Consider the following 24,501-nt stretch of genomic DNA (forward strand, 5'->3'; position numbering starts at 1 on the left):
TGTGGAATCCACGTTAAAAAAGCTTCCATTAAAGCATTCCTTGATCTTTGGAACCTCTTCAAATCATACTGGATAACAACAATCCTGAATTTGCACACAAATGACAATGTGTGTGAAAAGGGGGACAACACCAAAGAGGTAAAAATTAAGAAATTAATAAATAAAATAAAATCTGAAATAATCCTAAATGAATTGTGTAGATTTGAAGCTGTAAAATATATGTTCATCCAGTATAGCCTACGTTGAAAAGAAAAAAAAGCTAAATTGTTAAATTAAGACCATTTCCAGCAGGCAAATATAGCCTAATGCACAAGTTTTAAGCAAATCACAGTAATTCCGTGTTTTATGGGGTGGTGGTAGTAAAGAGTTAATACAGCCGTCAGATTCCTCCTCCTACGTAACTCTGTTTAGTCCTAGATAAACAAAGCAGAAATATTCCTTTCCACTCTTATTCGGTTCCGTGATTGCACCGGAGGTCTCGCGCAGCTGTGTAAAGATGGACAAGATTCGCGCGGACGCTTCCCAGACATTTCCCGAAATTATTGAGCTCAATGTCGGGGGACAAGTTTACGTTACGCGCCACTCAACTTTACTCTCCGTGCCCAATTCTTTACTTTGGACCATGTTCAGCCAGAAAAAACCTGCGGAACTTACCACCGACAGCAAAGGACGCTACTTTTTGGACAGGGACGGCTTTCTGTTCAGATATATTTTGGATTACTTGCGGGACCAGACTCTGGTTTTGCCTGATTACTTCAAAGAGAAGGCGAGCCTTCTTAGAGAGGCAGAATATTTCCAACTTCAAGAGCTGGCAAAGCGCCTGAGACTGGCAGTCAGTAAGGAGAACTCCATCAGCGAAGAGGTGTGCCAGAGCGACCCGGAGGAGGCTGCGCTCGCCGGCACCAGCATCACCAGCACCGGCCCTCGCTCTCCGTCTCTGGACGCGAGAAAAATCGGCTACATAACCATTGGGTACAGGGGCTCCTATACCATAGGACGAGATATCCAACAGGACGCCAAATTTCGGCGGGTGGCGAGAATCACCGTGTGCGGAAAAACATCCCTCGCCAAAGAAGTTTTCGGGGAGACCCTGAACGAGAGCAGAGACCCCGACAGACCACCAGAGAGATACACTTCTCGGTATTACCTCAAGTATAATTTCCTGGAGCAAGCCTTTGACAGGCTGGCAGAAGTGGGCTTCCACATGGTTGCGTGCAGCTCCACGGGCACCTGCGCGTACGCGAGTAACGACCCCAGCGAGGACAAGATCTGGACGAGTTACACCGAGTACGTTTTTAGCAGGGAGTGAAGTGAACTCAGTTTTGGGAACTGTTATTCAAACACATTTCTCGGATACTCAACTTTCCATTCGTTACGCGCCACGAATGTGTCTTTTTTTCACAGTGTCATCATGTAGAGACTATCAGTCGATGAGCAGACGTTTTTTTATGCATATTTTCTGTGTAAGTAATAATTTAATAATAGCGGACCTCCAAATTTGACTTCTGTTCCCACAGTTCAAACTGCTTATAGCAATTTTCAGTAGGCTATTTAAAAACCGTAGGATTGAACTGGAGGACGCACGAAATGTACTCTCAGTGATACGACTTCTTAAAATAAAGTTCACTTTTTTTTAAGTTCATGACATTGCTGATTTATATATTTTTTTCTGAAAGAACATCCAGAAGCTCAACACAGACAACAGAGACAAAAATAAAATGTAATTCCAGTAGTAAAATAGTAAGCTGTTCCATAATGAGTATATATATACTACTCTCCCCTCTGCTTTTCACTGAACATTGACATTTCTGAGATGATCATTTGTTTGCACTCCTATGTATTATTGTTATTATTATTATTTTAATTTTTTTCTTAGCCAAGATGTCTGTCCACTTTATACACAAAATAAACTTATCATGAAAGACATATTTGGATGGAAACTCTGAATACTGCTGCATTATATTGTGATTTAAATTGCACACTCAATAAAATGCACATACTGGTAAATATTTTTTGACAGTTTTCTAACTAACTGTCCCACGTGAAATGTGCATGCCAAACAAGTTGTGTATTTATTATAAAACCTTAGCTACTGCAAACCTAGACCACAGTTGATATCCTGTAACAGATTGTTTGAAATAACAACATAAAGATTTAAAGAAACTGTGGTGTGCACCAACTGAACACTTTCGGTGATGGTGCAAGAGCTGGGATAGTGGGCAGAGGCTTTCGAAATGAGATGTGAATGTGAGCGGAGAAGAGGTCTGAGAAAACAGATGGACTACTTGGAGACAGAGAACAGGAACTAGGCCTGTGACTGCACACACACAACCCATATAAAGGACACTTTCTCTTTATAATGTTACATAGATAGAATCAAAATATGCAAATATCAGTGGTCTGAAAATCATAGTACACGTATACATGCTTTTATTTATAACTGTCAGGTGTTACGTTTAGTATATGACTGACAATGCTGGGCCACCTGGAGAGTGTCAGTATCACAGAAACAAATTCTCTACATAGAGGAAGTTGTATGAAGAGGAAGAGAGAAAGCAGATAACAAGCAAAAAATACACTGAACAGAAAACAAAGAGCTCTCACTTTGACTCTGAAAGTGTAAGTGTGTGTATGTGTGTGTGAGAGAGTGTGTATCCGTGTTAATGACTGAACCCAGCTAACAGGGAATGTTCTCGGAACTTTGACTAATGATCTGGCAAGATTCCTCCAAAAGTATGAATAACAAGTTTTATATGAACATTTAGCATTAGCTGGTTTTTAATAATCTCTCAGAGAGTTACCACATACAAATTATTTTGTCCATGAAACATTGAATTTACGTCTAAGGTTTTTTGAATGTTAATATGTACTGCTTGTTTCAGAACATTCAGGGAAATTCAAGTGTTCTCACAATGTTTGTAAAATGATAAAATTGAATGTTACCTTTATATTTTCTATAATGTTTGCATAGCCAAGAAAAAAATGGTTTAAAGATTTAATATTTTGAGCACTCTGAGAACATTCAGAAACAACATTTTAATAATATATAATATAATAATAATAATTTATAACAATAATAATAATAATAAAACTGCCTGTGATTTGCTTTGTGAGAGTTGTTATAATCTGGAGTGATTTTAAACTATTAGGCCTATAGTTTCACATCATTACTAAGCTGATCAGTAAGATAAGAAATGCATACGAAGCACTTTGCAATCAACAAAACTGTTTAAACTACAAGATTCCAACCCTGTCTTTCAAAATGTTACTTGATGTTACAGTGTAGTTAATGGACTACAGTAGCAATGATAGGAAAATTCCAATGTTGTTGCATGCAATTTTAAAGCAGATATACTTTTCACACTTTAAACTTGTGGTTCCTTATTTGTGCATTCCACCCACACAAGTGACAAACCACCATGACATTTCATCTGTTCCTCAAAACACACAAAGGCCCTCTGTTTTAATGAAAATCGATCTTAGTGTACTTGAAGTCACACAAAAGTCCAGAGTTACCGATATATTTGGTATGTCTAGATTTATGTGATCAAGAAAAGGTCGCCACGCATATGCAAAAGGTGCATTGTAATGATAACACTAAAGTACAACCTCACTTACTCAAAGACAAAGAAAAGATAAATGATAGACAATGGATGCTTCCAAACTCATTTTCAGTTTTAAAAACAGTATCTCTGGGTCTCTTCTCCATCTTGTAATAATTCAGTGGAATACTTTGTCTCTCTCTGCCAGACCGGAGACATATGCTATGAAGGAGACAGCAGATGGTCCTGGTCAGTGCTTTTAGCTGGAAGACACTCTATTTGTTCTCTTGAATTCCTTTGGACATGCATTCATTCATTCTTTCAGTCAACCAAAATTAAACATAAGAAAGAAAAAAACACAGACACATTTTAGTACATTGCTGTTTTGTAATCATACACTAAGCTGTTCTCTTTTACTAATTTTATTAAAATGCCAGTGTCAAAAAAAAAAAACTATCTTGGGAGGGGTCTGTCATTGTGATGTCACTCAGACATCTGATAATGCCTTGATATGAGAAAGGGGAAATGATTTCACAAGAAAAAAAACTGGATTTTTATCATTATAGGGTGGTTGTGTACACACACTGGCAACACACATTTCAAACTGCTTGTAAAAGATATGTCGCATCTGATGAACCCTTTAAGATACAGTTAAAGGGTTCATTTATACTGTTTTTGGACACTAACACAATTTTCATAATTTTGGATTTCTATGCCACCAGAATAGAATTAAAATGAAACAATCAAGATTAAACTGAAGTTTAGACTTTAATTCAAGTGGTTGATCAAAAATATAACATAAAATGCTTAGGAATTACAACCATTTTTACACACAGACAGTCCCCCATTTTCAGGGGCTCAAATGTAATTGGATAAATAAATATAATCATAAATAAAATGCTCATTTTGAATATTTTGTTGATAATCCATTACAGGTTTTGCAGACCTTTGACTGCTTTAAGTCAAAGGTCTAGAGCTAAGTCTAGAGCTCATGGACATGACCAGAGACTGGGTTTCCTCCTTTGTGTTGCTGCCAGGCATGCAGGGACAGACTGGCCATCTGGAGGTTCCACAGAAGCCTGGCTGGTTCATCATCAAAGAAAAAGTGTCAGATTAAGTGAACCAAGTAATTGGTTGATTAGAATGTTGATCCAGGAACATGTTGTACTTGGTGAAATCACTATAGCACTATAGTAAAATCCCAGGACAACTGTAGTCTGAGCGTCCACAGCAGCGATTTGACAACGGGTTACATTGAGAGCTATTGAATTAGAAAATAGAGTAAATGAAGTAGCATATAGGGTGATTAGTCTGATTAACATGACACACACACACACTCAGATATAAATACTCAAATTGAAGAATTCTGTTGTTTCAGGTTTCTAAATTATAGGTTTATGTTTATCATTATCATATGCATTTTGTATTCTGCTCTTTTTATGTAGATTTTAATGTATTTTTATGTATATTTATTTCAATACAAAAAAATAAAATAAAAATAGAAACCACCACATCATTTGTAATGGTTTCACTGGTTGTAAATGACAATTTTATTGGTTTTAATGGAAACTGTAATGGCATCTGTTGGTCTCTACTGGTAATTGGACGCCTTCTATTCATGGTTTTTGTTAAATCCACTAAATCCTAATGTAATATGTCCCAAAACACACTACAGGAAACCATTATTTAATGGTTTTAATGGTTACAAGTTGATGGTTTGCAATGTTTGTAATGGTATTTGTTGTGGAAATTAGAATATCTGTGATGGTTTCTATTGTTTTGTGTTGTTATTTGCCATAAATGTGATAGGATTGCTGTAATATTTTGAGATAGTACTGACTGTTTGTAGTTGTGGTGGGCCTATCTGGGAGAAAATCCAGCGCTGTTTTTACTCCCAGTCCATCCCTGCAGGCATTTGTTTGTTTTTAGGGACTTTCTGCACTTAGTTTTGTCTTCAGCAGTTGAAATGCATTCTCAATTGGGGTGAGATCAGGAAATTGACTTGGCCGTTGCAGAATATTCCACTTTTTTTTTACCTTCAAATATTTTCACCGTCCATTTGTACCATATGTAGTGCTGTCCAATTAACTTTGCTGCATTTGACTGAATCTGGGCAGAGAGTATATACTTCAGAATTCAACTGGCTGCTTCAGTCTTCTGTCATGTCATCACTAAACACCAGTAACACCTACTGCCAATGGAACTCAAGCACACTCATGCCATCACTCTGATCCACCATGTTTCACAGATGATGGTGTGGCAGGATAGCTAGATCCTCCTATATTAATTGTTGGCCTATCAGTGGTTAGAGGTGAGCATATAAAAGGTGGAGTTGTGTCACAAGGATGTGTTGCTCTTAGGTGCCCCGCCCCTTTCTGGTACCAGTGTTTACATTGTGGTTAGCAGTGTGGCTAACTTGGTCACGGCTCACTTAGGGTTCTTTTTGTGCATCTATCCAAAAGGTAAGCATTAGAGTAATGTGACTTATGGCATCTTTGTACTCTTGTTGTGCTAATGTTAGTGTTTTGTATTTTTGTATCACTTAAGTCAACTGGTTAATGTTGCGACCAGTATTTGGTCAGACTGCTTACTCGGGTATGTGTATAAAGTTTATAGTACAAAATTTAACAATACTATAAGAACTAGTTGGTGGTTTTTCATTGCAGCAGTTCGTTGCTGCCCGATCCTGGCTCCCACACCATCGTGTGCATCATTTATGGCTTTGCTTCGGTGTGACGTTTGGCTGCATTTTTCCAGTTTCTATTAACCACTTTTGGTTCAGATTCAGTTCAGTGCTCTTGCTGGCCCTGTCCATTTAACGTGGCGGAGGTGCTCGTGCGTTGGAGAGTTCCTGCTGTAGTGCAGGACTCCGAACATCAGTATTAAGAAGTGTTGCTGTTTTGTTCCTAGTTTGTTTGTGCATTTGTTTTTCTTTGTTGGATGGCTTATATTGCCCTCTATGTACTCCATGTGGAAGGCCGGATGATTTGAATTATATAAATTTATTATTTGATCGTTCATTTCTTTTGAGCCCAGTGTGTTTCATTTTTTGTTTTAGTTTGTTAACTTTATTCTCTTGTGAATGTTTTGTTTGGAATTGTAAATTGTCTTTTTGTTTTTATCTGGTTTGTTCATTTACAGGTGCTGTGGGTCAAACCCCAAAAAGGGCAGGGAGGCAGATTTCCACATGTGTGCGGTGGTGGTGCTATCTTGTCATCGTGTGCAGTGTTGTGGCATGTAGATCACAAACCAAAATCTCACTGGGTATCGAGTGTGTATGTGAATGGGTGCACCGATAGTGTGTGATAATTGCATTTTGTAATTCTTTAGGAGTTGATTCCAGCTGACCACAGCCCTGTAAGTCTTTGCTCTTTTTGTGTGATCAGCAACACGTAACCAAACATTAAGTGTGTCGGTGCTCATGTGATTTCCCCTTTTTTAGTAATTTATTATTTGGATTAATAAAGCTTTGTATTTTGGTACCCATGTCTCTCGCTCTATTTTGTGGAACCGAACCTGCATTGCCTTGATTAGCACCTGTGAGTGTGTAGTATTTCCCTGGGTGCAAGTCTTGGGGTGGCGTAGTCCTTTGTCTAGTGTTATAGTTTCTGTTTGCCTATGGCCATGCTGCTACATTCGCTTTAGATCATGAGCTGTTCAAAGCCTTCTCTGTACTATTTTCTTCCAGTCATTCTGCAATTCAGGTTGATCTTAATTTCAGCTGTCCAAAGAATGCTATTCCAGAAGTGGTCTGGCTTTTTTAGAAGGGGCTAAAGTGGGCTAAAAAGCTAAAGTGGCTTTTCTTTTTTTTTTTTTTTGGACAAAGTCTAATCTGGCCTTGTTTGCACCTTGTGGTAAACCCTCTGTATTTGTTCTCGTGAAGTCTTCTCTTGATTGTAAACTTTGACAGTGGCATGCCTACTGTACCTCCTGGAGAGTGTTCTTCACTTGGCTGGATACCGTGAAAGGGTTTTTCTTTACCATGGAGAGGATCATCCAGTCCTCTACCACTGTTGTCCTCCGTGGACGTCCAGGCCTTTTATGTTGCTGAGCTCACTGTTGATTTGGCCACTCCAAATGTTCTTGCCATCTCTCTGATGGATTTGTTTTTAAAGCCTAACAATTGTCTTTCACCTGCATAGAGAGATCGTTTGTCCTCATGATATGGTTTCACAGCAACCGCTTCCAAATGCAAATGGCACACTTATAACCAACTCCAGACCTTTTACCTGCTTAATTGAAGTAGAAATACTGAAGGAATAGCTTGTTTACGGTATTGTTATCGTGGGCACTTATAAATGCCTTGAATGATTATATACATATATATATTACAAATTATTCAGAATTTGGATTTTAAGAATAGTATTTCCATCAACTTTGTCAAAATGCACAATGCTTCTTGAAAGAACCATGTGGGCTCTGATGTAAACAAAATGCAGCCGCTACCCTGGAAACCCCATAAATAAACCAGCTGCACCACTTTCTAAAACTTGCTTAAATTTTTAATAGCAATTCAGATTTGTGGATTCGCTATGTTCATCAGAGTGCCAAGTACTTAAGCGTTCTGACTTAATAGGCTATTTATTTTAAAACTTTTTTTTTTTTCCATTTTAATCTGGACTACAACATGCCCTAGATATTGTTTGAAAGTGTTTTGATTCTTTAGTTTTTAATTCAAAATTTACATTGGGGCTTCATTAGTTAACACAAACTGCCAATGAAAAAATCTTCTGAACATTCATTAATCTTAGGTATTCCAATATTTAATAACAGATTAAAATCTAAAGTTGTAACTGTATTGTTTAATGAGCGAACATGAACTAAGACATATTTTTAGCAAATGTAGCTATTGCTCATTGTGAATGTTAATGGTTAACTAATGAGGTGTTCTTGTGAAGTGATACCTATTGGTCTTTATAATTCTTTTGCTATTTAATCTATGGAAATGTTATATATTTTTCAGTATTGCTTTATTGTTTTTAACTGTTCAGTTATTTTTGTTATAAGAAAGTTATTGAACCCGTTATACTGTAATTTTAAACTAAGTTTCAAAACCGTGATCATACCAAATACCATGATAGAAGCATGAGCAATTAATCGGAAAATTTGATACCGGCATATCCCTAGTCCATGAAATGGCTTTTGGGTCAATTGTCCAACTTATGGCCCCTTGAAAAAGGGGGGAGGTAAATTATTAAAGCGCTGTAATTCCTTAACCTTTTCTCCAATTTTGATGAGAATACACTCAAATTAATTCTCATGTGTGCATTTTAAGCCCATATTCATTATATACTGTAACTGTAAGATTAATATACTGTATTTTGGTCAACAGCTAAAATAATAAAAATGGTGCCTGTGTCCATATATAAATGGACCTACAGGTAACTGTATTTTTAATTAATACCTAGAGCTTTCTGACACTGCAATGCAATGACCACACTCAAGGCCAAGTAATAAGGACATCATTAAAATAGTCCATGTGACATCAGTGGTTCAACCTTATAACCTCATAACATTACGGTTGAACCACTGATGTCACACAAACTACTTTTTTTGATGGCCTTACTACCTTTCTGTGCCCTGAACGTGGTATTGCATTGTATCTATGCAGGGTCAGAAAGCTCTCGGATTTCATCAAATATCTTAAATTGTGTTCTGAAGAAAAATTAATATCTTACAGGTTTAAAACCGAATGAGGGTTAGCAATTAATTATATTTTCATCTTTCGGGTGACCTATCCATTTAATCTTTTGTGGAGGGAACACTGCGTTTATTTTAATGCAAACCAGAACATACTTATCAGTTTTTACCAACTAAATGAGAGCATAAGGAAATGTTCTAACATGAGTGCACACTGCACAGTTATGAACGGTTGAGAGGACCTTCCAGCATTCAGACTTATCTCTCCAGGAGCCTCTGTCATAAACTGCAGAGAGTCTTTGCCTCTATGTAAACCAACTGCATAGTGACAGGCCCAGATCAATATAATCGAATGTCCGGCTGAATGCAGTTTGTCTCTTCAATCTGTTTGTCTAATAACTAACACGGCTCAGTGGCTAAATCAGGAATGCCTGTGTTGTAAATTAAAAGGCTTTGGATATGCTTAGAAGACTTCCAGGTTTAGTGAGACTAATTTTTATGGTGAAGTCCATCTGACCCACAGAAAAGGTGAAGGATGGTGAAAAATACACATCACCATGACTACCAGTCTTAGTGTGTTTACATGACTGTAGGAGCCAACCGCATCTGTAAATACCTATGTTGAAGCGGTTGTTGTCATTATTCAAATAAGATTTTTCTTTACTTGCACTGTATTCACATCTAGAGAGCGAATATGAGCCTGCTCATATCTTCTTCAATTAAGGAAGGTATTTTCGGTAGCCTGTGCAAGAGCAGTAAACCTGCACATTCTGCTTATGTCATTAAACACCATTACATTCTTCAAATGTTTTACCATCTATTTAACTTTCTATTAAAGAGCTGATTTTGAGTATGTAAAATGGGTCTTTCAGTGCCATAGGCTTATTGGTCAGTAGTGTGCAGACTAAAAGAACATTATGTTGGCATAATGTCTATAGTGCAGTGGTCCCAGGGAGGTTTTGAAAATAGGGAGTATTTTGCTAGTCCCAGTGTGGGGGACATCCTAAAGCTTCTTGAGCAGAACACACCCCAGGGTCTGTACAATAGAGAAATTTAAAGATAAATTGCACTACAAATCAAAGTCAACTAAATCCACTAGTCTAAGGAGGAGGATTTAGAGGCTTGTTTTTTTTTACCTCTAACTAATAATTGCCTTTGGCTAAATTTGGTGAGACATCTTTTCACAGAGCAGAAAGATTTGATTTCATGAAGATTATGGAGAATATAGGCAATAGAAAGAGGCTCTGTGTTAATCCACAGGGCGTAAGTCATTTCACATTGCAGACTGTTTAAATGAGGTGGATTCAATGAATACATCTCAGCATGTTCAGTGGGAACAAGAATATTGAGCGCATCAAAGAAAATCTATAAAAGATAACGCTCCCCCATAGCTTTGTGAGTTTAATAAAGAGCAGATTTGATCTTTTCCTTCGCATATCATTAGAGCAGAATGTGGTGTTCTAAGTTGACGTGAGATTTGTGCCTGTCTTTAGTGTGTATACTGTATACATATCCATTATGGTGAGAATCTGACCTGGGATCAGTTATAAAAGACAAGGTGTTCCCCCAATAGGGCAGAGCTAAGATGGATACAATTTTCACCTTTCCACTCACCATAGACAAGTTGTGAGAATATAATAGTTAATATTGGAATTTAGTCAGGAACTGGCTCCTAAACCTGCCCTAGATGGGAATGTTTAGCTGGTGCTGGTCTCCTCTGTAAATGTCGTCGCTGCTTTCCCTCTGACTGTGTCTTCTGCTAAGTCAGTCTTCCGCTCCGTGGAGGTCCGGTTAGTCTCACGCTGCTCTTTCTGAGCATTTCAAAGGCCGCTGGTATCAATCAGCGGTGGGGAACAAAAGCAGGCGCTCAGGCGCACACCTTCCAGCATCCTGCACCCCTGCTGGCTCTGACACAGGGCTCTTTTGGAGAAAAAGGAACCCCTGCAGACTTTAAAAAGGCCAGGAAATCTACTGTCCCAGCACTCAAGAGTGTTAATATCTAAAAAAATAAAAAATAAAATAGACTTATGCACATGCTCACACACCCATGCTGCTTCACCACATTCGTTTGCAATACAAAGTTTACTTATAAACAGAGGGAGGTTAATTTTGTGGACTTTTGGCTGAGGAAAATTTTACTTGAAGGTGTAAGGTTTTAACACAAAAGAAGTTAATAGTTCAGTTGTGAAACAGACATACTTTAAGTGCATTATACTGAAGAATGGAGTGTAGGTAGTAATGATCTCTAGGGAGGATCCCCTCCAATACATCTAGACAAGTGGAGCTGGGGAGGAGGAAGGCAGTAGAAGATTGCTTAGGTTTCATTAGCTGCCATTTAACAATAAGTGCAGTAAAACAGCAAAACTATCTACCCTACAAACCAATGCTTGTGATTATCCTAATAAACAAAAATAGTATAATAGAAAAAGACCAGTTTGCAATGACAGATGACACCAGAAAATGTGCATACTGAATTTAATAATGGTCATATCTGATCTACTGTAAAATATAAGGTGGATAATTACATACCTTAAAAAAGTGTCATGTTATTACCACAGTTTTTGGAGTAGATTTCAAGTATCTTGGATTGTTATGTAAAACGTACTCGGTTACTAACGTAATCTCGGTTTTCTCTAGAAGAGGGAACAAGTACTGCGTCATAGCCAAGACGCTGCATGAAAAGTCTCTTTCCACGATACACTGAAGCTTCGCGCCCTCCATGCCACTTCCCGCTGAAACGGGTGTGGCCTAGCCCTATAAAGGGAGCTCGAAAAGGCTGACTCACCTGATTTATTTCATCGCCAAAGCGAACCAGAGTGAATCGTACGCACGGCAGAGAACGCAGTACTCGTTCCCTCTTCTAGAGAGAACCGAGGTTACGTTAGTAACTAAGCTAAGACGCTGCGGGAACCCAATGTAAAACGCCGTGCGTGCAGAGATCACACACCAATAAACCTGGAAGCAAAGCCCAGGATTTACAGTGCACAATCACTAGAGGGACTCACAGAGAGTCCTAGAACAGGAGGGGGGGACCCTCCATCCCCATATCTAGCAGCGTCCGTAGACGCGACAATATGACATCACATAATCAAGGCAAGGCCTGACTTATGTGGGAATGTGGGTCTTATGAAATACTGCCCATATAACAGTCGGCAGCACATCGCGCTTGCGATCTCAGAGTTCCAATCAGGACACCGATTCAACTATACCGACAACAGCTTTGCTTGCAGGGCGGGAACCTCTAGGTTATAGAACCTGATAAATGTAGACGGCGAGGCCCATCCTGCCGCCATACATATATCCTGTAAGGAAATCCCACTAGACCACGCCCACGATGAGGCGACGCCTCTTGTGGAGTGTGCTCTGACACACAGAGGGCACTGAAGGCCCCTGGAAGTGTAAGCTAACGCTGTAGCGTCAACTATCCATCTGGATAGGCTCGGTTTCGAAAAAGCCATTCCCTTGGAACGTCCACTGAACGAGACAAACAGCTGCTCAGTCTGTCTGAAGACAGCAGAGCGAGACACATAAGTTCTTAAAACCCTAAAGGGGCAAAGAAGACTTGAGTCTCCATCCTCTTCTGACACCGACAGGGCAGACAGGGAAATAACCTGAGCCCGAAACGGTGTGTTGAGGGATTTCGGCACATAACCGTGCCTAGGTTTGAGTATAACTCTTGAGTCATTAGGCCCAAACTCCAAGCACGTTGGGCTCACCGATAGCGCGTGCAGGTCACCCACACGCTCCACTGAAGCGAGAGCCAACAAGAACACTGTCTTAAATGACAGATGTTTGAGGCTAATCGTTTGGATAGGCTCGAAAGGGGAACCTTTCATGGCCACCAAAACCGTCGAGAGGTCCCATACAGGGACTGAAGGAGGCCTGGGAGGATTCAGCCTCCCAGCTCCTCTAAGGAAGCGGATGACCAAATCGTTCCTTCCCATTGACTGACCGAGCGTTGTCTCAGGAAACGCTGCGATAGCCGCCACGTAAACTTTGAGTGTGGAGGGGACTCTGCCCTTATCCAACAGCTCCTGTAGGAAGGGGAGAACCTCCATCACCTCACAATCGAGGGGTGAACGTCCCCGAGCTGTGCACCAGCTGGAGAACACTGACCACTTCGAGGCATACAGACGCCGAGTCGACGGAGCTCTAGCCTGAGTGATAGTACTTAGCACCCCCACTGAGAGATCAGCGGTAACCGTTGAGCGCCCACACATGGAGGGACCACAACTCCGGTTAAGGGTGCCAAATCGAGCCCCTGGCCTGCGAGAGGAGGTCCCTCCTCAACGGCACTGGCCACGGGGCAGCGTCTGCTAACTGCATCAAATCTGGAAACCATGGTTGGTTCTTCCAAAGTGGTGCTACAAGCAGTACTGAGCATTTCATTTCCCTCACCCGTTCTATCACCTGCGGAAGGAGCGAGTAGGGGGGAAAAGCATAGAGCGGGCAGCACGGCCACCTCCATGACAGCGCGCTTTCGTTCTTGGAAAAGAATGCGGGGCAGTGAGCATTTTCGTGGGACGCGAAGAGGTCCACTTCCGCCCTGCCAAATCTCTTCCACAGCAGCCGGACTGTCTGCGGGTGTAGAGACCATTTGCCCATGGGAATGTTGTTCCTGGACCGTCTGTCTGGACCCAGATTCTGTAGCCCAGGCACATGAACTGCTCTCAGCGAGCGCAAGTTGCGCTGAGCCCAAACCAGGAGGCGTTCCGCCAACCTGTACAGGTTTCGGGACCTGAGACCGCCCTGGCGAATTTATGTAGGACACCACAGACATGTTGTCCGAACGGACTAAGACGTGGTGGCCCTTGATTCGGGGACAAAAGCGCTTCAGCGCGTTCTCCACTGCCAGCATTTCCAGACAGTTGATATGTTGGAACTTTTCCCATTCTGCCCACAGGCCAAAGAACGGTCTGCCCTCGAGCAGCGCTCCTCATCCAGAAGTGGAATGCCCAACGTGCACTATGGCGATAGCCGCGCCGTCATGGACTGTGAGTCCAGAGCTATACCCAAAAACAGAATCGTTTGACTAGGGTTCAGCGAACTCTTCGTCCAGTTGACACTGAGACCGAGTTTCTCGAGGTGATCGAGTAAAATGGCCCTGTGCTCCACGAGCTCTGATCGTGATTGAGCCAGAATCAGCCAGTCATCCAAATAGTTCAGCACTCGCATGCCTCTGAGTTTGAGAGGAGCGAGTGCTGCGTCCATGCACCTCGTAAATGTATGAGGAGCCAGGCACAAGCCGAACGGCAGGACTGTATACTGGTATGTCTGGCCCTCGAAGGCGAATCTCAAGTATCGCCTGTGACGTGACGCTATCTGTATTTGAAAATACGCGTCCTTCAGATCTATCGACATGAACCAGTCTCCTCTGCGAATATGCGCGAGGAGTTTCCTGGTTGTAAGTATTTTGAAACTGCGTTTCGCCAATGCTTTGTTCAGCTGTCTTAGATCCAGTATGGGTCTGAAACCCCCGTCTTTCTTGGGCACTAGAAAGTATCTGCTGTACAGCCCCCCTTCGCTTTGAGCTTGATATACAGGCTCCACAGCCCCTTTGCTCAACAGTTTTGATATTTCGGCTCGAAGTAGGTGTGCTACTTCTGTCTTGACCGTAGTTTCGACGCGCTAAAAAGCGCGGAGGGCGTCGAAAAAACTGTAGCGAGTAGCCTCTCCTTATGTCTAGCACCCAATCCGAAACCCCTGGAAGCGCTGACCATGCGTCTGCATGAATGGCTAAGGGTTGGATGCGAAGCGCGCTCTGTTGGCTGGGCAACGGCAGTGCTTCGATGTGCTGTAACCTGGGCGTTATGCCTGTGACATTAGAGGCGGGGAGCGCACTTACCACAGTGGGCAGATTGCTCGTCCTCGACCCCGCCACGGTGCTTAACCGAGTGAGGGAGGGCTGAGCGAGTCCCGTGGGACTCGTGCTGTCTGTGAGTAATTGTGGGCTGTAAGCGTGCACATTTACTGCTTTTGACTCGCTGTCTGCCTGGGCAGAACGAATGTGCACGGGTTTCATTTTTACAGAAACCACATGACGTGTGTGACATAGTGTTTGTGGGCACTGAGGAGTGGGCACGTTTACTATGCAGTGCGCGCGATCGACCTGAGTCGCTTTTATGGGCGCGAGCCCTGTGTGAAGGGCTGTGCTTATATGTGGAGATGGGCACTGAGCAGTGGGCATCGTCACTACATTTATAGCACCGTCGGCCGTGGCCAGGACACCAGATCCCGTGGGACTCGTGCTGTCTGTGAGTAACTGTGGGCTGTAAGCGTGCACATTTACTGCTTTTGACTCGCTGTCTGCCTGGGCAGAACGAATGTGCACGGGTTTCATTTTTACATAAACCACATGACGTGTGTGACATAGTGTTTGTGGGCACTGAGGAGTGGGCACGTTTACTATGCAGTGCGCGATCGACCTGAGTCGCTTTTATGGGCGCGAGCCCTGTGTGAAGGGCTGTGCTTATATGTGGAGATGGGCACTGAGCAGTGGGCATCGTCACTACATTTATAGCACCGTCGGCCGTGGCCGGGACACCAGAAATTACACTCTTTTCGGGAAATATCTGGGTAGCCGTGATAACGACTTGTGTGCAGGCAAGCGGGCAACAGTACAGGCTTGTGCGTTGCAGAAGACGCTGAGACAGTCACAATCCCTGGAACTGAAACAGCGGCGCGCTTGGGTGAGAGTTCGGCCGCAGCGGGACTCGTACACCGGCGCTTTCCTAGGAGTGCTAGGAGGACTTCGGGGCTTCCGGCCTCACCGTAATCCTCTTCAGGAATGGCTCGTCCCGCTGAGATGCTATCGGACGACACTTGCTTCCTCTCGTGATCCAACGATGCGTGAGCTTCGCTGAAGAGATGAAAAATCAGGTGAGTCAGCCTTTTCGAGCTCCCTTTATAGGGCTAGAACACACCCGTTTCGGCGGGAAGTGGCATAGAGGGCGCAAAGCACCCTCATTGGTCTGATGTTGCATCAGCCTGCGCTCGATAGGCTTATGCAGTTGCCGCAGAGCAGCCAATGAGCGAGCGAGCCAATCTCGCCTATGGCTGTGTGCTGCTGCAAATGCGTTTTACAATAATTCAAAATTAAGGATAATTTTTTGCTTCAGTGTATCGTGAAAAGAGGCTTTTCCCGCTAAGACGCAGTACGAGAGAACTCTCGTAAGAGAACCCATATATTGTATACAGTATGAATAGACTAATCATTCATCTGATACTGTAACATAACTGTACAATGGTACCACTTTGTTACTATTTTGAAAGCGAGAACAAAGGCACTTCAGAGACTTGGAAAGTTAAATTAAATTTTTAATTTTCTACAAAGTCTCTTTCACAGTAAAGGCAAACAAGTGCCCCAGTGTAGGCCTATCATGTCTGCTGAAACCTCAGGCTAATGTCTGACCATTAAAATTCATGAATCATGCTTTGTTTTGAACAGAAATATAGCTTCAACAGAAGTTCTTCTTCAACGCAGTGCCAGAACAGGTTGAAGATTTATGAACCGTCTAAGTATGTTGCATATAAACCCTAGTGGTAGAACAGAGCTGTTGCATGCAAAGCCAATCAGCCATCATACAATGCATGCCAAATGTGCCTGTGTCTGGATAGTGTTAGCTGGAGGGAACTGCTAGACAAGATGTTCTGCAGATGCTCACATCTGCTCGGGGCTGAAGCTTATATCCGGCACTGATAGGAGCTTTCTCATTGCTTCAGCTGTGGGGTAACTCAACAGTTCCGATCACGAGAGATGGACATTCTCACAGAGGCTTTGCTGTTGGCAGTCTCCATGGGGATTTGAGATGCACAAAATTTTAGGATGAAAACGATGGCTGTCCGCATAATCACTTGAACTATTCATATTAATGTTAATTAATGTGCCATGCTGCTTATATTAGTTCTACTTATGTGGATGAAATAATTTTTCACAAAAGATAATCAGAGACACCACACGCCGACTTTTTAAAGTCATGATATGATCTCTGTCAGTTAACAAAGGCCACTATTAGATATTCCTGGAGCTCAGGTCTAAAATTAATGCAGTCAGTGCAGAGATGCATCCACATTGCTTCGACCTTGAATATAACAAAATGTTCTAAGTAGATTATTGCAAAGGATACTTTCAGTTAAAATCTAACTTTTAAAGTTTAAAGAGCATATTTGTTTCTATATTCTATATTTGTCTAGGCAAACATAATTTGCCTTGAGAAATAAACCTTTTCAATATGAGTACTGTAGAGGTGCTACAACAGGATGGTCCAAATAAGCATCGGGATATGAGATCTGACATGTTTGGGTTTGAGACTGGAAGATTCTGGGATTAACCCTCTGGCCTTGATGAATAACAGCTGTGTCTTCCCATCTGTCAGTGGCTGCACATGCAGTTGTAAAATCGTGCTATCGGGACTATAGCTGCTCAGTGACCAACATCTGCAGACATGGGCATCACAGGATGCTTTGATTTTAAGGATAGAGACAAGCTTGATTTTACACTATTATACAACTGTTTTTCAGTAACACTTTACAGTAAGGTAAACTAAGAACAGCATATATTAATCAAATTATTAATCAAGGTTAATGTTATTTTATTTTTATTTACATATTTATTTTTTCAATGTTTCAAGTTGCATAAATTAAAGAGATACCCCACCCCAAAATTTTGTCATTAATCACTTACCCCCATGTCTTTCCAAACATGTAAAAGCTTTGTCTTTGCAACAAAATTTACGATATTTTTGCTCTTCTGTGTCAGCTGCATCACAATAATTATTTTTTTACATGTATTTACGATTTACAATTTACTTTGATTTGAATGAAAACAGCGCATCCTTGTTGCATAGCTGACATATAACAGCGTAAGCTGCCTCTGTTTAGCTCATATTCTCCAAATTGGCTCTATGGTAATGTGGAGAGAAACAGAGGAGACAAATTGCTGGATAAAGTCGTTATTTTTGTTTTCTTTGTGTACAAAAAGTATTCTTGTTTCTTCATAAAATTCAGATTGAACCACTGATGGCAGATGGACTATTCTGATGACGTCTTTCATACTTTCATACTTTGAAAGTGTATTTAAATCTAGATTAATGTAAATAATAACACTATTTTAGATTAAAGTATCATATACAGTATTTGTAACAATTTTACTAATAATAATTTTGTTATCCAATAATATTAACAAGGGGCTGCATGTGTATGAAAAATAGTGAAGGGCCTAAAACAGAGCCTTGCTGTACTTCATACTTTACTGGCATTAACGAAAAAATAAATTTTCTGTTAAAATAAACAATATGGTAATTGTCAGACAGGAAGGTCTGAACACCAGTATAAAAATCTTATTAACATATTACATAGTTATTAGGTTGTAATCAATGTAAACCTGCACAGATGTAAAAAAAAAAATGTAGCATTACTATTACAATAGTGCTATTTTTGTTAAAGATGCTAGCTCTACAATAACAGACAAAGGTTTAGTTGTCTTTCCAGATGCATTTTTCTAAGGTAACCCTTTTGAGATACAATATGTCTGTATTACATTCTCTCTCATACATACACAGACACTCACACATACACACACACTTACTCATTCACATACCAGATAAGCAAGGACAGGGAAAGCAACGAGATAATGAGAGAGAGAGCGAGAGAGAGAGAGAGAGAGGTCTGGCCTGGTTACAGAAAATCCAAACATAAACACATGCTTGCCAAGTGCCAGTCTTCATTTTTCAGTGTGCGGCTAACAAAACACATGATTTCTATGATGAGTAAATTTCCTTTAATCCTTCAGAGGTACTGGGACTGACTGGTAAGTCCCCATCTAGAGCCGGATATAACTAGCAGAGAATATGGTGAGACAGTGATTTGCTATGAAACAAACTAAAATTCTGTATGAATGAGGGCAGTAAGTGTCAAAATGTTCCTAGCTGAGTGAAATAATAACAACAGCCAGGTTAGCTGACCATCATCTGAGGTCTCACTTTGTTCAGGAGACACCAGGGACAAACATTACAGTGCAATAGGCAGACAGGAGAGAGAATTACATTAGATTTCATCAGCATTGGCACACTAATGAAATAGAGCCTGGCTATTTCCTTCTGCACATTGTATTGGAATACATATATGTCTAATTATGTTTATGAACAAACGTGCTCATTATATTATATATTTTGTTTACATTTTGTTTGTCTCATGTGGATCTTCTTATGAGGTGTATCAAGGGACAAAGAACAATCTGAGTGAAAATCTAATTTGTGAATGTTTGATACATAAACTTATTTGTGCATGCCCTGTGCATAGTGATATCAGAAGCTCTGCAGGCTTTTTGATCAAACAAAGGGAAACACGGCCAAATCTTCAGAGGAGAAGTCAATTGAAAATCTCAGAAGAATACTCCCACACACAGGCACACAAACAGTGAGGTGAGTCATCTACATACCTTTCCAGACTCCCCTCAGCTGTCTGCCTTCTTGGGCTGTTGTTTCCATGACAACCACCCAAGACTGTGGTTGGCTGGTCACTGACCCCAAGTCAACAGAGTCCACCAGACCCCACACTAAATGACTGAAATGCTACAGCACACTGAGATCAAGCCATGGACTGGAGCCGTCTCAGCACATTCTGTGTCACTCCCTCACATTCTTACGGGAATACTCTGCCAGTGTATGCTGTATACTCCCTTGCCTAAAGAGAGTCTGTGGTTTTAGTCTAGCAATCAATGATGGGAATATATAAAAAGAAAAAATGGAACTAAGAACTTATTATAAAGTGAAAATAATTTTACAAGGAATTATTAGAATTGACATAGCAATATTATTTCCATAAAATGTGTATTGCCACTAAAGGCATCTGGAAATATTGTACAATATTTTTTTTGTAACTCTTTATAGTTAACTAATAATGAGCAATGAATTGGTTACAGTATTAATCTTACTAATCTTTATACACCTTAAAAAATGCAACTTTTCATTGTTAGTTCATGTTAGATCAGCGCCATTAAATAATATTAACAGATACACTTTTTATTTTAATCACGCATTAGTAAATCTTGAAATTAACCACTAGATTCATAAATGTTTATAATTACTTGCCCTTTTAACTTCATGTTGATAACCAATGGCACCTTTATATAAACTTATTATTATTAATAATAATAAATGTACTATCCAATTATGTTGGGGTTAGTAACAAAAATAAAGAATTATGTAATAAATAAATATAGCCAGGATATGATTTCATTTTTTTAAATATTTTATTTTTGGAATAAATTACATCTATATTTTAAAATATATTCAAACAAAGAACTGCTATTTTGAACATTTCACAATATAGATTTATTTATTTATTACCCTGAACAATGAAATGCAGCCTTGGTGAACAGAAGATCTATTTTAAAATGTAAAAAATAAAGAGAAAAATCTTACCGAGCAGAAACTTTTTAGTGTGTTTCAAGTATATCACTATTTTCACTTTTAAAAATAGTTAAATGTTATTTGCCAACTTATAGTGAATACATTTCCATCAGTGTCTTTTCCAACCTATTTATTGTGTTTAATAACCTTCTGTGATGAAAAACATTTTTGTCTGACTTCTTTATCTCGCTAAGGCTAATATCATAGCTAGTGTTTAACATAGTTTAACATATCCTAAATAAACACACAATTTAATCATTGTTTAATATTTTCAACCTTTTTGCATCATTTACAATAACAAAATTTGATTCTGATTGGAAATTATGCATAATAAAAAGTTGATATTTATACACAAGTGATATTTACTTTGAGTTTATTTGCATTATCTTTATCTCAATCTCTAGCTTTTCACAGACACTTTTTTTTTCCCTCCTTGCTAACAAAGTACACTGATAAAACGTAATCAGGTGCAGAATTCGTTAGTCGTGAGGGAAATGGTGAGATGAAGGCCTGATAAAAAAAAGTTTCCATGACAGTCATAACTTGCCCTTCATACATTCTCAAGATGAAATTTGTTTTAATAACAATCTGTCCCGTGGGACATGAAAGTGTGATAGATGTTATTGCACCATTTGTCTTTCATTCATTTCATTTCATTGTATTTCTTTTTTTTTTTTTTACTCCTTCAGGCTATTTGAATCTCATGCTCCAAACCCACAGACAGCACTTTCATTTTTATTTGGACAATGTTAATTTTGAAGCACTGACTCATCTGCAATATATCATGGAAATGTATGTCGTATGACAGAATGACCACCAATGGCTGTATTGACTGAATGCATATGAATCCATTATAATACTTCTATACCAAGATGTTTACAATAGAAATCAGTGCTTTCTAGATATTCAGGTTCAGATCTGAATTATTTCATGTTCCTCTACACAAGACCCAGTAAACCATTTCTATGTAAACTGGCCTTGCTTTGTCCACAGTCATGCCAAAAATAGAAAACTGACTTCCCCAGACTTTTGCAACAAAGTTAGAAGCACACCAGAATGTCGATATACGGTGTAGAAATGAAATGTAATTAACATAAAATGCTGAAATATAACCAAGCCTGGAATCATAAAAGGATACTCATTCAGTGAGCCATTTATTTACTAGTTCAGGTTGGATATGTTTAAAATATTTTTGGTGAGTATAAGATGTTCTTATTAATGAACACTAAAACTTGTTTTTGTTCGTCAAAATAAATCTGAAATAAAATATAATATAGAAACGTTGCCTTGGGAACCAACTGAAATGAGATCAATTGAAGTATAAATGACTAAACCTAAAATGAAAAAGAAACAGAAAAATATCAAAATGACACAACAAAATTACTGAAACAAAACTGAAAAGCGAATTCAAAACGTGGGCAAGTGAAACTTCTTTGTAATTATGACTCAATCTGAAGTGTTTTATGTGCGTGTTATGTGCATGTTTGCTGCGGTGTAGAAATAGATGTCTTGCAGATATCGGCAGTTAAAGGAGAAGTTGCAAGACTTTAGTCATGAAATGATTATTTGCAGTGGACAGCTGCTGTAAGTAGAAAAATCCATCTGGCTTTTTATCAGGGTCTTAGAAAGACTTTGAGAGCTTAGAGCATCAACATAGACATTAGATACAAGGGGAACAATGGCTCACTGGTTAACCAATGAGAGAGAGAGAAAAAAACCTACGTAGACCTTGTTTAAAAGCTTACCACAATGGTACACATGGCTCATTCATGGAACCATTATGGTCAAATGGAAAGCAAGATTACAGCTTAATGAAATGAGGAAATTAACTGGACAATACATTCACAATACACTATGGGCATAGCAAACTCCATGAAAACCCAATGCACACTGTACTGTAAGTGCAACTTAAAGGATTAAGTGCACACTAATGCATTCTATCACTTTTGGGCAAGTGATGTTTGGGATATTTTAAGCCCCTGAATCTCTTTCCTGTAGATAATATTATTCTCCTGCTTTGTCAATAAAACATCTAACCAAGCCATTGCTATGTCTTGACTCCAGGCCCAAGTAATTATCCTTCTAATGGAGGCCTCTGTACAAACGTGTTATCTCCTCTTGCACCCCTTGGCACGGCCCTTCTCTTATTTTCTCTCTCGAAACGGATAAGAGAACACAGTGTGTTAATGGAAGCCTCAGTGCAGCCCTATTAAAAGGCACCTTTACAATCACGAGATGGCAAAGAATATTTTAGAGCAATGAGAGAAAATAAGTGAGCAATTACCAGACAGGGCTCGAATGTCTGCGAACCCTCCACACGTGAACAAGAACGTGTGAAATGAGCTCAGTGTGGGCTGATGCACACTGATCACACACACACACATACCAATCATGGCTGAAGCTTTGGCACTATAATTCGAAATATCAGTGACCCAGTGAGAAAAACAATTTCAGGTCAACAGAAGACACTGATCTGTAATGCTAACTTGTGACATTTATAAAATGGCAGTGAGCTGCTCAACGCAGCCATTTCATGCCCACAAACACATTCACATTAATACACATGGATATTGAGCCACTCCATTCTTCTGTTTCCTTCTGCGTGTATAAATAACAGTTTATTTCAAATGATACTTCGTGTGATAAAACTAGCTCATGCTGCAGTTTTCTAAAACTGGAGCGTTACACAACAATAGAAATTGCCTTTGTGTGCTTTTTTCATGGTATCACTACCACAAAACCTACAATACAGACCAAAGAGAAAAAAAACAAATGTCATCTGGTATTTTAATATATTCCACATTTGTCACATTCTTGAACATTTCTAAATTGATTCCAGTCTTTAAAGGCATCCGGATATTCATCCCTTCATTCTTGTAGTACGCAGTTTATGAGATTAAAATATGTAATACTTTCAATTTAATAATACAGTTCTCATTTCATTCTATTTATATTGCATTTCTTTATAGAGATTCCTCTTATTATCTGCTTTTCTTGTTTCTCTCTGTGTGTGTGTGTGTGTGTGTGTGTGAGTGTCATTTCCCTCCCACCCACAAATAAAATGTCTGTTCTTGGACCTTTTTGAATTATTTTACTATATTAAATAGTAGTTTGCTCTTTCTTTCCCCAAAAATATCTTTATTATTAATACTAGCCATCTGCATAATGTCAGATTTAAAGTCCAGAAACATTCTTATTTCTTTAAGTGCTATAATTTTCAAGCCCCTAAACAAATGTGAGTCATCTCTGTTAAGAATTACAATAACTTAAACCTAGCTTCTTCAATATTGTTGAATCTTCACCTTTCAGGAATAAGAGATATTTTAATATTATGTCCACTGGTTCTATTTTAGTGCATTTGACAACCACCTTCTCCTTCCTGAAAAGTTCAGTATTCTACCACACACCTGTCTATGTATGTCACGGAATGACAGCTGATCTTATTATGGAATAATTTTATAATAAAACATATAGAGTCAGAATGTCCCTCCTACATGCCATACAGAGCAGGAGCTAATGTATACCGTATCTCTATTATCTTAGTTGGTTACTGTAGTCAAGTACACACAAATTGGACCTGTATATCAGCCTGAGATGGGCTGCATTGTACCAAATCACAAAAGTGATGATTTTAAATAGATAGTAGCCAAGTTCTCCTTAAACAAAGAGCGTCAAACATGGCCGGTTAATTTAAAGACACACTAAAACCACAATGGATCCCTATGAGGAAGAATAAACATAACATTCCTGCGAAAACAATGTGGGAAAATGAGTGAGAGGAAAAGGTTACAAGATGCTAATGGGAATGAGTTCAGACCACAAACATGAGAATGTAAAAAGCATTCAGAAACAACCACACACACTCTTTTTATGAATCTCCCCCTAGGTCAAATGTAATTTCTGTACTG

General features: G+C 39.6%; 1 protein-coding gene across 1 annotated transcript; it reads left to right on the forward strand.

Annotated features, from left to right (window-relative positions):
* Positions 1-432: 432 nt before the first annotated feature.
* On the forward strand, positions 433-1,618 carry kctd12.2 (potassium channel tetramerisation domain containing 12.2). Its single transcript, XM_059554241.1, has one exon. The coding sequence runs from the start codon at positions 497-499 to the stop codon at positions 1,307-1,309; it is 813 nt and encodes a 270-aa protein (XP_059410224.1). The 5' UTR covers positions 433-496; the 3' UTR covers positions 1,310-1,618.
* Positions 1,619-24,501: the final 22,883 nt, after the last annotated feature.

This window comes from Carassius carassius, chromosome 7, assembly GCF_963082965.1.
Source record: "Carassius carassius chromosome 7, fCarCar2.1, whole genome shotgun sequence".
NCBI lineage: Eukaryota > Metazoa > Chordata > Actinopteri > Cypriniformes > Cyprinidae > Carassius > Carassius carassius.